Raw genomic sequence first — 14,829 nt, 5'->3', positions numbered from 1 at the left:
TCTCTCCTCTCTCCTCGGTTAGAGCTCCTCCAGAGAGCCTCCTCTCTCCTCTCTCCTCGGTCAGAGCTCCTCCAGAGAGCCTCCTCGACGCTCGATCCTCGAAGTACATTTAGAGAAATGAGATGTCCTTCAACATGGCGCGCTAAAATTCATTTCCAGGTCACTACCGGAGGACCGAGGAGTCGAGGAGGGGAAATTTGAGTATTGAGAAGCCTCCGAGGATCGAGGAGTCGAGGAGGGGGAATTGATGAAATGAGAAAGGGCCAAAGAGTTACAAACCTTTAGAGAGAAGAAGACTCCAGAGCACGACGAGCACAAAGCGCTCTCTTCCCTGCAGGCAATCAGCAGCTGATCAGAACCTGCCTGTGCACCTCGGACTGACGGCTGATTGTTTGAGGTGTGTTTCAGAGAGAAGATTTAGAGACGGTCTTGTTTTGTTTTATTTGGGTCTTATTGGGAACGTAACACCACAAACATCTCTTTATGTCTCTCTGTTCACCCTCCGTCTGAAACCAGAGCCCAGTCAATGCAAATGATGTAACAGAAGTCAAATGATGACACACATGAAACTCACGTTATTAGTATGGATTACTTTATTAAACGGTAACTCCATTGATATAGAGTTATATGTACATATTGCACAATCATTACATTATTTTACATTTTAATTACATCTTTATTTTTCATTTATAAAGCACAGAATGAAATATAATTAATCTCAAAGACTATGAGACTAGAATAATCTTCAGTGCACCTGTCCTCTCATTGGCTGTGAACAATACGTTGTGTGTTCATGAAATCAGAGGTATTTGACGTTGGGGAGGACGCAGAGCATCTCAAACAGGAGGTTGGCTCCGGTCAGCGCCGTGTTTCCTGAGGGGGGGGGGGATATATAAATATAAGGATTTAAACATAATGAAATATATGAATGATGAAATAGAGCGTGTAGTACCGGTGGTGTCGTAGGGGGGAGACACCTCCACCAGGTCACAGCCCACCAGGTTCAGGCCCCGACAGCCGCGGATGATCTCCACTCCCTGGAATCAGAATCATTGAGCAGCGATGGTGGAGCGGCAGGAGAAACATCACAATTATTACTTTCTCAGAACATCTCAGAACTTTTTTACAAATCTGAAAATGTGGACTCTTTCCTGCAGATGTGGACTTTTTACAAAACATCTCAACACCAAGACTTTTCTGAAAACCTCAGACCCCCCCCCCCCCCCATGATAAATCCAGTATCAGTATATAGAGAACTAAGAAGAACGATGTAATATAGCACTAAGCAGTAGTTACGGCAGTCTACCTGTATGGTGGTGAGCCCGGCGATCTCGGGGGTCCCGGTGCCCGGAGCGAAGCCGGGGTCCAGAGCATCGATATCAAAACTCAGGTACACCGGACCCCCTCCCATCTGACCCCTGACCTCCTCCATCAGGGGAGCCAGAGACTTGAACCAGCACTCCTCCACCTGCACTACACGGAAACCCTACACACACACACACACACACACACACACACACACACACACACACACACACACACACACACACACACACACACACACACACACACACACACACACACACACACACACACACACACACACACACACACACACACAGTCAGGCCTAATTCCAAACCGCCCCCTACACACTAACCCTGTCAATGTTCTCTACATCAATGTTCTGTCTCTACATCAATGTCCCCTACTGTCTCTACATCAATGTTCTGTCTCTACATCAATGTTCTGTCTCTACATCAATGTTCTGTCTCTGCATCAATGTTCTGTCTCTACATCAATGTTCTCTACTGTCTCTACATCAATGTTCTGTCTCTACATCAATGTTCTGTCTCTACATCAATGTTCCGTCTCTACATCAATGTTCCGTCTCTGCATCAATGTTCCGTCTCTGCATCAATGTTCTGTCTCTACATCAATGTTCTCTACTGTCTCTACATCAATGTTCTGTCTCTACATCAATGTTCTGTCTCTACATCAATGTTCTGTCTCTACATCAATGTTCTGTCTCTACATCAATGTTCTGTCTCTGCATCAATGTTCTGTCTCTACATCAATGTTCTGTCTCTACATCAATGTTCTGTCTCTACATCAATGTTCTGTCTCTGCATCAATGTTCTGTCTCTGCATCAATCTCTTTAGGCTGGTTTAGGTCCTATCTATCTGAACGCTCTCAGTTTGTACGTGTTAACGATGAATCTTCCACGCAAACCAAAGTTAGCCATGGAGTGCCACAGGGCTCAGTGCTCGGACCTATTTTGTTCACATTATATATGCTTCCGTTAGGCAATATTATAAGGAATCATTCTGTAAACTTTCATTGTTATGCGGATGATACTCAACTATATTTATCAATCAAGCCTGATGAAATTAATCATCTAAATAAAATTCAAGACTGCCTTAAGGACTTAAAAACGTGGATGACCTTAAACTTTTTGATGTTAAACACGACCAAAACTGAAGTTATTGTACTTGGCCCGAAGAATCTACGAAACAAATTATCTAAAGACATACTAACTATGGATGGCATTAATTTGGCCTCCAGTGAGACTGTAAGGAATCTTGGTGTTATATTTGATCAGGATTTATCCTTTAACGCCCACATAAAATCAATTTCAAGGACCGCCTACTTCCATCTACGTAACATTGCAAACATCAGGCATATCTTGCCTCAAAACGATGCAGAGAAACTAGTCCATGCATTTGTTACTTCTAGGCTGGATTATTGTAACTCTTTATTATCAGGGAGTACCAAGAAGTCAGTCAAGTCGCTTCAGCTGATTCAAAATGCTGCGGCTCGTGTACTAACCAGAGTTAGGAACAGGGACCACATTACTCCTGTTCTGGCTGCCTTACACTGGCTCCCTATAGAACACAGGATAGAATTTAAAATTCTTCTTCTCGCCTACAAAGCCCTTAATGGGCAGGCGCCATCTTACCTTAAATAACTCATTATACCCTACTGTCCTACTAGGGCATTGCGTTCCAAGAATGCAGGGTTGTTGGTTGTTCCTAGAATCTCTAAAAGTACAATGGGAGCCAGAGCCTTTTCTTATCAAGCTCCACATTTGTGGAATCAGCTTCCAGTTTGTGTTCGGGCGGCAGACACCCTATCCGTTTTTAAGAGTGCGCTTAAGACCTTCCTTTTGATAAAGCTTATAGTTAGGGCTGATTAGATTCAGCCCCTAGTTTTGCTGATATAGGCTTAGTTTGTCGGGGGACAATCTTACTTCTTCCTTCTCTCTGTCTATACCCGTGTACACTCATGTTCCGATTAACCCAGCTTCCCCAAATGTCTTTCTTTTGGTGTCTATATACGCTGGGATCCGGAGTCATGGATGATCCTGCGGTCCTGTGTCCTGGATCGCGAGCGCTGGATCTTGAGTCGTGGCTGTGGTCCTGGATCATAGGTCCTGGATGGATATCCTCGTGGATTCATCTTCCTATTATACACACATGCATTTCCAAACATTTGGACTACCTATGTTGCAAATGTATTATCTTTTCAATTTACACACGGCATCTATTGCACGTCTGTCCGTCCTGGGAGAGGGATCCCTCCTCTGTTGCTCTCCCTGAGGTTTCTCCCATGTTCCCTTTAAACTGGGTTTTCTTTGGAAGTTTTTCCTTGTACGATGTGAGGGTCTAAGGACAGAGGGTGTCGTATTGTCATACTGATATTCTGTACACACTGTGAAGACCACTGAGACAAATGTAACATTTGTGATATTGGGCTATATAAATAAACATTGATTGATTGATTGATTGATCAATGTTCCCTACTGTCTCTACATCAATGTTCTGTCTCTGCATCAATGTTCTGTCTCTACATCAATGTTCTGTCTCTGCATCAATGTTCTGTCTCTACATCAATGTTCTGTCTCTACATCAATGTTCTGTCTCTACATCAATGTTCTGTCTCTACATCAATGTCCTGTCTCTACATCAATGTTCCGTCTCTACTTCAATGTTCTGTCTCTACATCAATGTTCTGTCTCTACATCAATGTTCTGTCTCTACATCAATGTTCCGTCTCTACATCAATGTTCTGTCTCTACATCAATGTTCTGTCTCTACATCAATGTTCTGTCTCTACATCAATGTTCCGTCTCTACATCAATGTTCCGTCTCTGCATCAATGTTCTGTCTCTACATCAATGTTCTCTACTGTCTCTACATCAATGTTCTGTCTCTACATCAATGTTCTGTCTCTACATCAATGTTCTGTCTCTACATCAATGTTCTGTCTCTACATCAATGTTCCCTTCTGTCTCTACATCAATGTTCCCTTCTGTCTCTACATCAATGTTCCCTTCTGTCTCTACATCAATGTTCTGTCTCTACATCAATGTTCTGTCTCTACATCAATGTTCCCTACTGTCTCTACATCAATGTTCTGTCTCTACATCAATGTTCTGTCTCTACATCAATGTTCTGTCTCTACATCAATGTTCTGTCTCTACATCAATGTTCCCTTCTGTCTCTACATCAATGTTCTGTCTCTACATCAATGTTCTGTCTCTACATCAATGTTCCCTACTGTCTCTACATCAATGTTCCGTCTCTACATCAATGTTCTCTACTGTCTCTACATCAATGTTCTGTCTCTACATCAATGTTCTGTCTCTACATCAATGTTCTGTCTCTACATCAATGTTCTGTCTCTACATCAATGTTCTGTCTCTACATCAATGTTCTGTCTCTACATCAATGTTCTGTCTCTGCATCAATGTTCTGTCTCTACATCAATGTTCTGTCTCTACATCAATGTTCTGTCTCTACATCAATGTTCTGTCTCTACATCAATGTTCTGTCTCTACATCAATGTTCTGTCTCTACTTCAATGTTCTGTCTCTACATCAATGTCCCCTACTGTCTCTACATCAATGTTCTGTCTCTACATCAATGTTCTGTCTCTACATCAATGTTCTGTCTCTACATCAATGTTCTGTCTCTACATCAATGTTCTGTCTCTACATCAATGTTCTGTCTCTACATCAATGTTCTGTCTCTACATCAATGTTCCTCAGCTTTTCAAAATAAAGCTCGTCTTTTGTTAATACTAGGTACGTGGAACTAGATCTTATTGATCTCCGGTACCTGAGCACGGCTCCAGGCGTAGGAGTCGGCGGAGTAACCGGACCCCCGCAGGCCGATCTGCACCACCCGGCTGCAGTCCAGCAGCCCCTCCTCCACACAGCGTCTGAAGGGGGTCCCGTGTCCGATCCGCTCCCCCAGAACCACATCACTGGTGTCAGCGTGAGCGTCAACGTGGACCAGACCCACCGGGCCGTGCCTGCAGGGAACCACAGAGTATTACAGGGAACCACAGAGTACCATGGAGCAGTGTTTCAGGTTTCATCCCAAGGACCCCCAGGACCGGATCACCAGCAGCACTTACTTCTCAGCCACCGCCTGCAGGATGGGGTATGCAATGGTGTGGTCTCCACCTGCAGAGACAGCAGCTGTTAGAGAGCCACCGTGGAGCCAATCGGCGCTTTCACACCGGGGTGCTTTCCCCCCGAACCAGGCCGGTAGGGCGGAGATTTGGTTTCACGCCAAGAAGGATCTGGAACTAGTCACTGCGACCCTCGTCCCCCCAGATAGTCCCTGCTAGAGAGGTAGTTCTCTCCTGAGGAGGAAACGGTTCGTGGGTTTGTCGGCCAGACTAACAATTTATGATTGTTGGGCGAATTGCAAACTCCGAAAAGTTTTGTGAATCCGCAATTGTATTTGCTCGTATTAGCATTATTAGCATTAGCACAGCGCACCAACGCAGAGAGACTAACTTATGGCAACACAAAGAAAACATGGGAGCGGTGGAGACGAGGAGGTGTCGGCGCTTCTGGCGGTTTACTCGGAAGACGAGACCCAGCAGCTTCATTTGTCAGAAGCATTTTGACGAGTGATTAATCGCCGCAGCTAGCGTTACCTGCCACTCTGATCCACCCTTCACACACACACACACACACACACACACACACACACACACACACACACACACACACACACACACACACACACACACACACACACACACACACACACACACACACACACACACACACACACACACACACACACACACACACACACACACACACACACACACACACACACACACACACACACACACACACACACACACACACACACACACACACACACACACACACACACACACACACACACACACACACACACACACACACACACACACACACACACACACACACACACACACACACACACACACACACACACACACACCTCCCTGGGTGACGTACTTTGTGCAGAACGCTAGTACAGCTCCAGTGACTGAAGAGTTGGTTGAACAGCTCCTGCTGAGCACGTGGTGCTAAAGCGGCTACTGAGAGCAATAACCGATCTTTGTACCGAGTAATAAACTGAGACGGAGATTCATCCGCCACCATTCCTGTTGATCATTCACTACGTCTGAAACATATTTCTCGTGGCTTCCTTCCTTGTCTTTCCACCAAGCCACTAGACGCCTTAGACAGACACTTCTAACTCGCTGCCTTCCTTTAATTACTCGCAGTGTGAAGGGCTGCCCGTCTCCGATGGTTCAACTTCAGATGATGTGTTAGCTCAAAATAAAATAACAAACTTTTGCACAAGCCAAGTCCCTATCGACTTCGCCACCACCGCCCCACCGTTCCTCGACGGCGTCTCTCAACAGGTTGCCCATCACTGTGGCTTTAGCGCAGGCGCCGTGGGAATTGTAGTCCGTTATAGTGCGTTGACTACAGACGACACAATTAGGTGGCCTTTCTTATCAAATCAAAATACTGGCTCTAACGATATTCATACTTTTAACTGAGTACTTCTTCCACCTCTGTTGCAGACCCTGAACGCAGCATAGTAAAGTAACAGTAGTGCAGACCCTGAACGCATCATAGTAAAGTAACAGTAGTGCAGACCCTGAACGCAGCATAGTGAAGTAACTGTTGTGCAGACCCTGAACGCAGCATAGTGAAGTAACTGTTGTGCAGGTCCCTGAACGCATCATCGTGAAGTAACTGTTGTGCAGTCCCTGAACGCATCATAGTGAAGTAACAGTAGTGCAGACCCTGAACGCAGCATAGTGAAGTAACTGTTGTGCAGTCCCTGAACGCATCATAGTGAAGTAACTGTTGTGCAGACCCTGAATGCAGCATAGTGAAGTAACTGTAGTGCAGACCCTGAACGCAGCATAGTGAAGTAACTGTTGTGCAGACCCTGAACGCAGCATAGTGAAGTAACTGTTGTGCAGTCCCTGAACGCATCATAGTGAAGCAACAGTAGTGCAGACCCTGAACGCAGCATAGTGAAGTAACTGTTGTGCAGTCCCTGAACGCATCATAGTGAAGTAACAGTAGTGCAGACCCTGAACGCAGCATAGTGAAGTAACTGTTGTGCAGACCCTGAACGCATCATAGTGAAGTAACTGTTGTGCAGTCCCTGAACGCATCATAGTGAAGTAACTGTTGTGCAGACCATGAACACATCATAGTGAAGTAACTGTTGTGCAGACCCTGAACGCAGCATAGTGAAGTAACTGTTGTGCAGACCCTGAACGCAGCATAGTGAAGTAACAGTAGTGCAGACCCTGAACGCATCACAGTAACAGTTTTGTAGCAGACCCTGAACGCATCACAGAAACAGTTTTGTAGCAGACCTTGAACGCATCACAGTAACAGTTTTGTAGCAGACCCTGAACGCATCACAGAAACAGTTTTGTAGCAGACCAATGGTTTCTGAATGTGTTTTTGACCCAGAGATTATTTTCTGACATAATCCAAAATCAAATGGAGGAATCTCATTGGAGGGGGGAGATGCTGCCTTCAGGGACCCACAGAAATATGATATAATATAGTACTCCTCACCCATGGTGAGGGGGATGCACCCTGCAGACAGGACCCTCCTGTAGAACTCTCTGATGCGCGTGCACGTGTCCTTCAGGTCGTACAGGTTCACGTTCACGTCTCCGATGTCGGCCACCATCAGCGAGTCGTACGGAGCCGCTCGGGTTCCACTGTTGAAGCTGCGCAGCAAGGCCGACTCCACGCGGATCTGCCGGGGCCCGAACCTGCAGAGATAACCCTCTGTGTTCAGTTCTCTAATGTAAGCATGCTGCAGACCCTGCGTACTACTTATCTATATAAACCGTTTTCACCGCAATACACCGTATTTAATTTTGTCTTAATGTATATTATGTAACTTCATATTCTGTTCTTGTGCATATCATATTCTACTTACATGTATATAGACTTCTTGCACTATTTCTTATGTGCATATGACGTAAAACCTGTGAATTTGAATCTAGTGTAAACATGGTGCAGACCCTGAACGCAGCACGTCATAGTGTATTCAGTAAAGGCAACTACTGCTCTAAAGTAATCATTGAGGTACTTTACTCATTTGACTACTTTGTTCTTTGACTCCACTACATTCATTTCACAAGATTTAGTTACTGGTAACTTTCACATTGATATCATAATACAACATATAAATACACTGATGCATTATTATCCTTTACGACTCAGTATGTATAAATAATTCAAATGAACTTCGCTTTTAACAAATGCAAACATTGAAGTGATGAACAAATTAATGCATCGTCATTTTATTACAATCATTTAAATATCCGGTTGCTCATTTGTGCCGTTCTGCAAAATGTGTACTTTTGCTTTTGGTACGGTCAAGTTTATGTTGATGCTAATACTTTTGTACTTTGTTCATTTTGTGATGCAGGACTTGTACTTTTAACTGAGTACTTCTTGCACCTCTGCTGCAGACCCTGAACGCAGCCAGTAAAGTAAAGCTGTGCAAACCCTGAACGCAGCACATTAGTTTAACAGTTTGCAGAATCAGTAAGTCAAGTTGTGCAGACCCTGAACGCACCACGTGAGTTTAAGTAACGGTTTTGCAAAACAATAAAGTAACAGGTGTGCAGACCCTGAACGCTTCACAGTAACAGTAGTGCAGACCCTGAACGCTTCACAGTAACAGTTTGTGCAGGACCCTGAACGCACCCACGTGAGTTTAACGGGTTTTGCAGAACATAAAGTACAGGTGTGCAGACCCTGAACCACCACGTGAGTTTAAAAACGGTTTTGCAGAACATAAAGTATTCACAGTAACAGTAAGTGCAGACCCTGAACGCTTCACGGTAACAGTAGTGCAGACCCTGAACGCTTCACGGTAACAGTAGTGCAGACCCTAACGCTTCAACAGTCGCGTAACATTTCCACAGGAGTGTATAGTCTGTATCAAGGCTGAACGGTCACCTGGCCCCGGTTCTGTTGGAGGTCCCGGTGTCGATGGGCACCCCGATGAAGGCCGCGTCCAGCCCCTCCGCGCTCTCCTGGTGGGGCAGCTTGTACATGGTGGAGATCCCCGAGACCCGGACACGAACTCTGCGCTGGGGGGGACATTGAAGCGGGTCCCGTAGCTCCTGCTGACGCAGGGGGGCGACCACAGACCCTGCGGAGGGACGGGAAGCCCCCCGTCGAGAGAGCGGGTCTAATGAAGGTCCTGCACAGAGACCACATGCTGAGATTCTGAACAAGCTGTCAGAGGAGACCTTGGTTACTGCTGAGGATACTTCAGGTGCTCACAGGAGGAGCGGGATTTATCAAGTATTCCGCTGTGAAGGAAACATTAAAGGTCCATTCAAAATGCTATCTTTGTTGTTTGTCTCGTTACGTATTTTCTTCGTTTTGGTGAAGTAAGGCAAGGCAAGTAAGAACTTCCCGTTAAGTGAAGAAATATTATAAATATATGTAATATATGTTTTCTGCTTTATATTTCAGTCATACACTTGTTATTGTCAAAGTTACTCAGTGTACTTGAAGGCAGCACAAGTTCATACGGGAGCAACAAGTGGATATAAATATATATATTTATTACATAAAATATTGAGTAATCCAAAGATAATGACGCAATTCAGCAACTGCAAAACTTCCTGGCATGATATAATGGTTAACAATGATGATAGGAGAAAAGTAAAGGTTTCTGAGTGTTAGACGAGATTAGAAACCCTTTGTGACTCAGAGGATATCACTCACGGGTCAGACGGCACGAGGGCAAAGAGTTCATGTTAAAGTGAGCGGAACATTTCATCTTTGTTTCAAGATCAAAGGCTTATTGGTGTCTTATGTAATGTGTCAGATCAGGTTCCTCAATAGTGCCATTTACAAGTGTGTGTGTGTGTGTGTGTGTGGTGTGTGTGTGTGGTGTGTGTGTGTGTGTGTGTGTGTGTGTGTGTGTGTGTGTGTGTGTGGTGTGTGTGTGTGTGTGTGGTGTGTGTGTGTGTGTGTGTGTGTGTGTGTGTGTGTGTGTGTGTGTGTGTATCTGTTAATCAATCTGACCGGGAGTCAGAGTCCAGAGGGCGGCGCTGACAGAGGATCTATAAGACCCAGAGCATCACCAGACCCACAAATATTTGTTTCTCCGAATCGAAGGGGGAAAATACAAAAGCATTGCACACAATTTAAACCAATCAATGTTGTGTAATTAACAAGGATACTCTGGTGTGTTTTAGTCGATGAGTAGTGCAGATATCACTGTGACATCAATCCACAGTAAGGGGAATACTTACTTCCGGGTGTACAATTCTCCGTTATCCAATGGGAATGGACGCTCACATTGCCTTTAAGGGCAGCCGACTCAAACGAATGCCGTGCTTCCCTGAGCGTCACATCCCGCCGCAGATGGGAATACATTGCAATCAGTTGAAAGCTATTTGCGTCCCTTTATGACGCTGAAGGAGCCTAGGAGCGTCACAACTGCACGCCACGGACCCTGACCAAACGTCGCTATTGGACGCTTACGGCCCGTCTACACTACAGCGTCGACAGCGTCTAAAGCTCCAAGCTGCTCCAAGCTGCCCATTCACTTTCAATGGGGTGACGTCACGTAGCCGCGCTTTTTCGCCGAACTGAATTGTGGGTAGCAGAGCGAGGCGTCTCAGGCGACAGAAGTTGAACAATGTTCAACTTCTGACGCCGGAGACGCCGGAGTAGCCAGCGCCAGCCAATCAAATCCCATTTCCCAAAATCTGACAGCTGAAGCCGTAGCCAATCAAACCGCGTCTAAGCTGGGAGAGATATCCCGCCGTTCATTTCTATATTTCAAAAACAGTCGGAGGAGAAACTAACTATCGCCGTAGCAATCACCCGGTGCTGTATGACCAGACCCTCTTCACCTACCGGGATACAAACCGGAGGAACCAGCATGGAGGGAGGTGGCAGAGGCAGTGGGGGAACTGGTAGGTTTTCGCCTGTTGTTGGCCGTGTTGCTTGAATAAAATCCCCAAGCTCCAGACACGCCCAGCTCCAAGCTATTTTTGAAGCTGTAGTGTGGACGCTCCGTTACGGCCAGTCCACACAGCGGCGTGCGCTGACGCTTGCCGGCGGGCGTGTCTGAAACTCGACCAACAACCAATCACATGAATCTCCCGCCCCTGACACACAAGCAGCGGTTTGATTGGCTAGAGCTTGTACTGGCATATGATTCGATTGGCTGACGCCTCGCCGAGGCGTCAAAAGTTGAACATTGCTCAACTTTTTCAGCGAGCCACGCCAGCTACGCTCCGCGTCGCTTCCCACGATGCATTTCGGCTAAAAGTGACGTCACCCCATTCAAAGTTAATGGGGAAGCGTCAACGCACGCCGCTATGTGGACGGGAGTGAGAAGAGGCTTCTCAATACTCAAATTTCCCCTCCTCGACTCCTCGACTCCTCGGTCCTCCGGTAGTGACCCGGAAATGAATTTCAGCGCGCCATTTTGAAGGACGTCTCATTTCTCTAAATGCACACCGAGGACCGAGGATCGAGCGTCGAGGAGGCTCTCTGGAGGAGCTATAACCGAGGATACACTGATGGTTCCTCCACGGCTCCTCCGCGGATGCATTTCCGGGAACGGTGGAGGCGTGACACACGGCCGGACTTATCTCAGCCAATGACAGCTCTGCATGCATCCCCTGGATATTATTTTAGAGACTGCTCTCATCGCAACGCGATGTTTACAGTGAGAACAGCTGTGAGGTCCTGCAGAAAGCAGAGCAGTGTGTAAAATATATATCACTCAGTATAACAGGCCTACTCTCTTTATTTGCTTTAGTTTAGTAGATATCTACAAAGAGTCAATATGTTTCTAAAACCATTTAGTGCTTCACATAATAAAATACACAACGGCTGTAGCCTGATTATGCTTTAGGAGCTGTAGGTGTGTGTGGTACAGTGTGTAGGTGTGTGTGTGTTGTACAGTGCGCAGATGCCGCGGACAGACAGGTCTCAGTTGGTTTGATGTCCTTACTTTTAATACTTGCAAATACAACTTTTGGCCCGTAATTTCAATTCCCCATTTCAGCGACCAGAGAGAGGGGGGGATATATCCAGTCTCTGATTGTGTTACGTTATTATGAGAGCGCTCTCATACTTTAAATTGCATATATTTATATAAATATATTTGTGTGTGTGTCCCCGCATCTGTAGCCTGTTATTGTCTCATTATACCGCACTCTCAATGAATTAAAAGTGCATATGTGGGGGAACAAAGTTCAGCTGATCCAGCAGAGATTATAAAATATGACAAAACACTCGACAGCTGATGCAGCTGTTGCCACGTCATAATGAACGGACGTCGCTTTAATATGACCGCTCAGAGGAGAGGAGTTCTCATTTCTTTAAACGTCTGCTGCTTCCCCTCCTCTCTCCTCGGTCCTCCGCTCGCATCTCCTGTGGGCGGGACTAAGTCTCGAGGAGGGGAGTCGAGGAGGGGAAATTTGAGTATTGAGAAGCCTCTATAGTGTGTTGTCCTGAGAGTGGAGGTCTGCAGGCAGACTCCAGGAGGATGCTGGGTCCTCGTGCCTGTAGAGTTACATTCATATGTTTGCACTTTGGGGGTCCTGAGCTTGTCAGAGGGGTGGACCTAATAATGAAGAGTGTCTGACTTTATTTAGAAATTACATGATGTTTAGGTGATAGTTTGAACATAATTTGAGTGCTTGCAGCCAACATATTCATCTCTATTTGATTTGAATGAAACTACAGCAGAACATTAGTTTATCATGGAAAAAAGGAGCAATTACTTACCTAAAATGCCATGCTTATTATTGCATGAATAATCTTACAGCGATTGGGCATAATTACATTATTTTGAGCAAATGATAGTAGATGTGATTACACTGTTTTTAATCAATTAGTCTTGATCATGTTTCCATTCATGTTGTTTTTGTGTGTGTTGCTTTGTTTGTAATGTGGCTTCAGTTGTCCTTCTTATGCAACATGGCACTTAAACTACACTATGAACCAATAAAGATCCTCTGATGTTGTGTGTCTCTCAAAGCATGGAGACTCGGCCTAACCCTGTGTGGCCATCTATTGGCAACATCTGGAATTACATCTGTTCCCAGCGACACTATGCCGCACACCTAAAGCACTGTCAATGGTATTTTCTTTACAATTCACCACGGTTATGAAGGACACAACGATTTTATTTGGACGAGATATGGGGACTACTCCCAAGTAAGGGTATGTGTTTATTTAAGTGTAGCTTTTGCTGACCCTTTTATAGGAAGGGAGATGATCACACATTAATAACAAATGTGTTTTGCCAAAATATAAATTGAAGGGAACAGAAAGTTTAATTTAAAATATTCTCCCTCGTTACTTTTTAATTCCCTTATGATGTTCCTATCATCTTTGTTCCTTTTTTATTTCCAGTATGACGTATAGTATTATTTGTGTTGTGAATGGAATCTGATCTCTTTGCTTAAGAGCATGACGAACCTCACAGAGCCCGTGAGCCATGATAGAAGCAAAGAGATAGTCTGCTTCTCCATGAGTCAGCTAGCAGCTTTGCATGCATTACATTTCAGATGAGAGGGGCTGAGGCTCCCACTGCAGCAACGAGACTGGACTGTCTGATCCAGGCCCCTGGTCCTGATACGATGCACTGTAATGTGAGCCAGCCGAAAGCACAACATATCAGACACTGACGCTCAACGCTACAGATCCATGAACATTTTCATAACGACTTTTTCTAAAGATGGAAAGATTTGCTGTACCTCATTTCTATATGTAATATCACATGAACCATTCACCTCCATATTATCAGAAAGGAGGCAGAACATAGTGGTTGATACTGTAAGCTCCATTTTGATGGTCTAACTCAGGGGTGGCCGACCTTTTTTGAACCGAGAGCTACTTTCAAAGTTGCCAGTCTGCCGAGATCTACCAGTCCAGATAGAGAGGCGTAGCCATTACTGACAGCCTACTACCAGGTAAATACACACTTCTACTTGTATAAAACTGACCTATGTACGATTAATACTTCATAAAATACTGCAGATCCTTTATCGTACCTCTTTCTAATCTACACACACACAAGTAGTTAACTGAAGTTACCCAACAGTGTTGTTGATACAGAGTTGGAGTTTATGCACACGTCACTACAGTGGGTAATGTTTTCAGGAAGCATTGAACAGTGCTGCCACATATGAGACGGGAACAAAGAAAATACTCTGAACCCTTTCTTTGCCATTATATCAAAATAGTGTTGCTACAAAAGTATAAATGAGGCTTACTAATAAGACAACTCAGATCTGAAGCTACTCAGGAATCTGCTGCCAAAGTGCAATAAAAAAGAGACAAAATTAATAGAATCAAACCCTTTTTTTGTTGCATTTTAGTCGAGCATAAAAAGAAATGCCTTTAAAATAGGATGCGAGCAACACTAGCTTCTGAACCTGAAGTGATAATAGACTATAATCAATTTAAGTTTGCATTCTTATAACATTTTGT

At 44.9% G+C, this 14,829-nt stretch overlaps 1 protein-coding gene across 1 annotated transcript; it reads right to left on the bottom strand.

The window, feature by feature from the left end:
* Positions 1 to 575: 575 nt before the first annotated feature.
* On the bottom strand, positions 576 to 9,505 carry LOC117440992 (agmatinase, mitochondrial-like; the record flags this gene model as incomplete). The annotated part of the gene is given in 8 exon segments (XM_034077192.2): positions 576 to 873; positions 953 to 1,037; positions 1,307 to 1,486; positions 5,120 to 5,315; positions 5,421 to 5,469; positions 7,906 to 8,108; positions 9,310 to 9,430; positions 9,433 to 9,505. Coding segments are annotated over 8 exon segments (981 nt in total), but the record flags the coding sequence as incomplete, so codon positions are not given.
* Positions 9,506 to 14,829: the final 5,324 nt, after the last annotated feature.

This window comes from Pseudochaenichthys georgianus, unplaced genomic scaffold (genome assembly GCF_902827115.2).
Source record: "Pseudochaenichthys georgianus unplaced genomic scaffold, fPseGeo1.2 scaffold_1379_arrow_ctg1, whole genome shotgun sequence".
Taxonomy (NCBI): domain Eukaryota; kingdom Metazoa; phylum Chordata; class Actinopteri; order Perciformes; family Channichthyidae; genus Pseudochaenichthys; species Pseudochaenichthys georgianus.
This window is presented reverse-complemented; position numbering and strand designations above follow the sequence as displayed.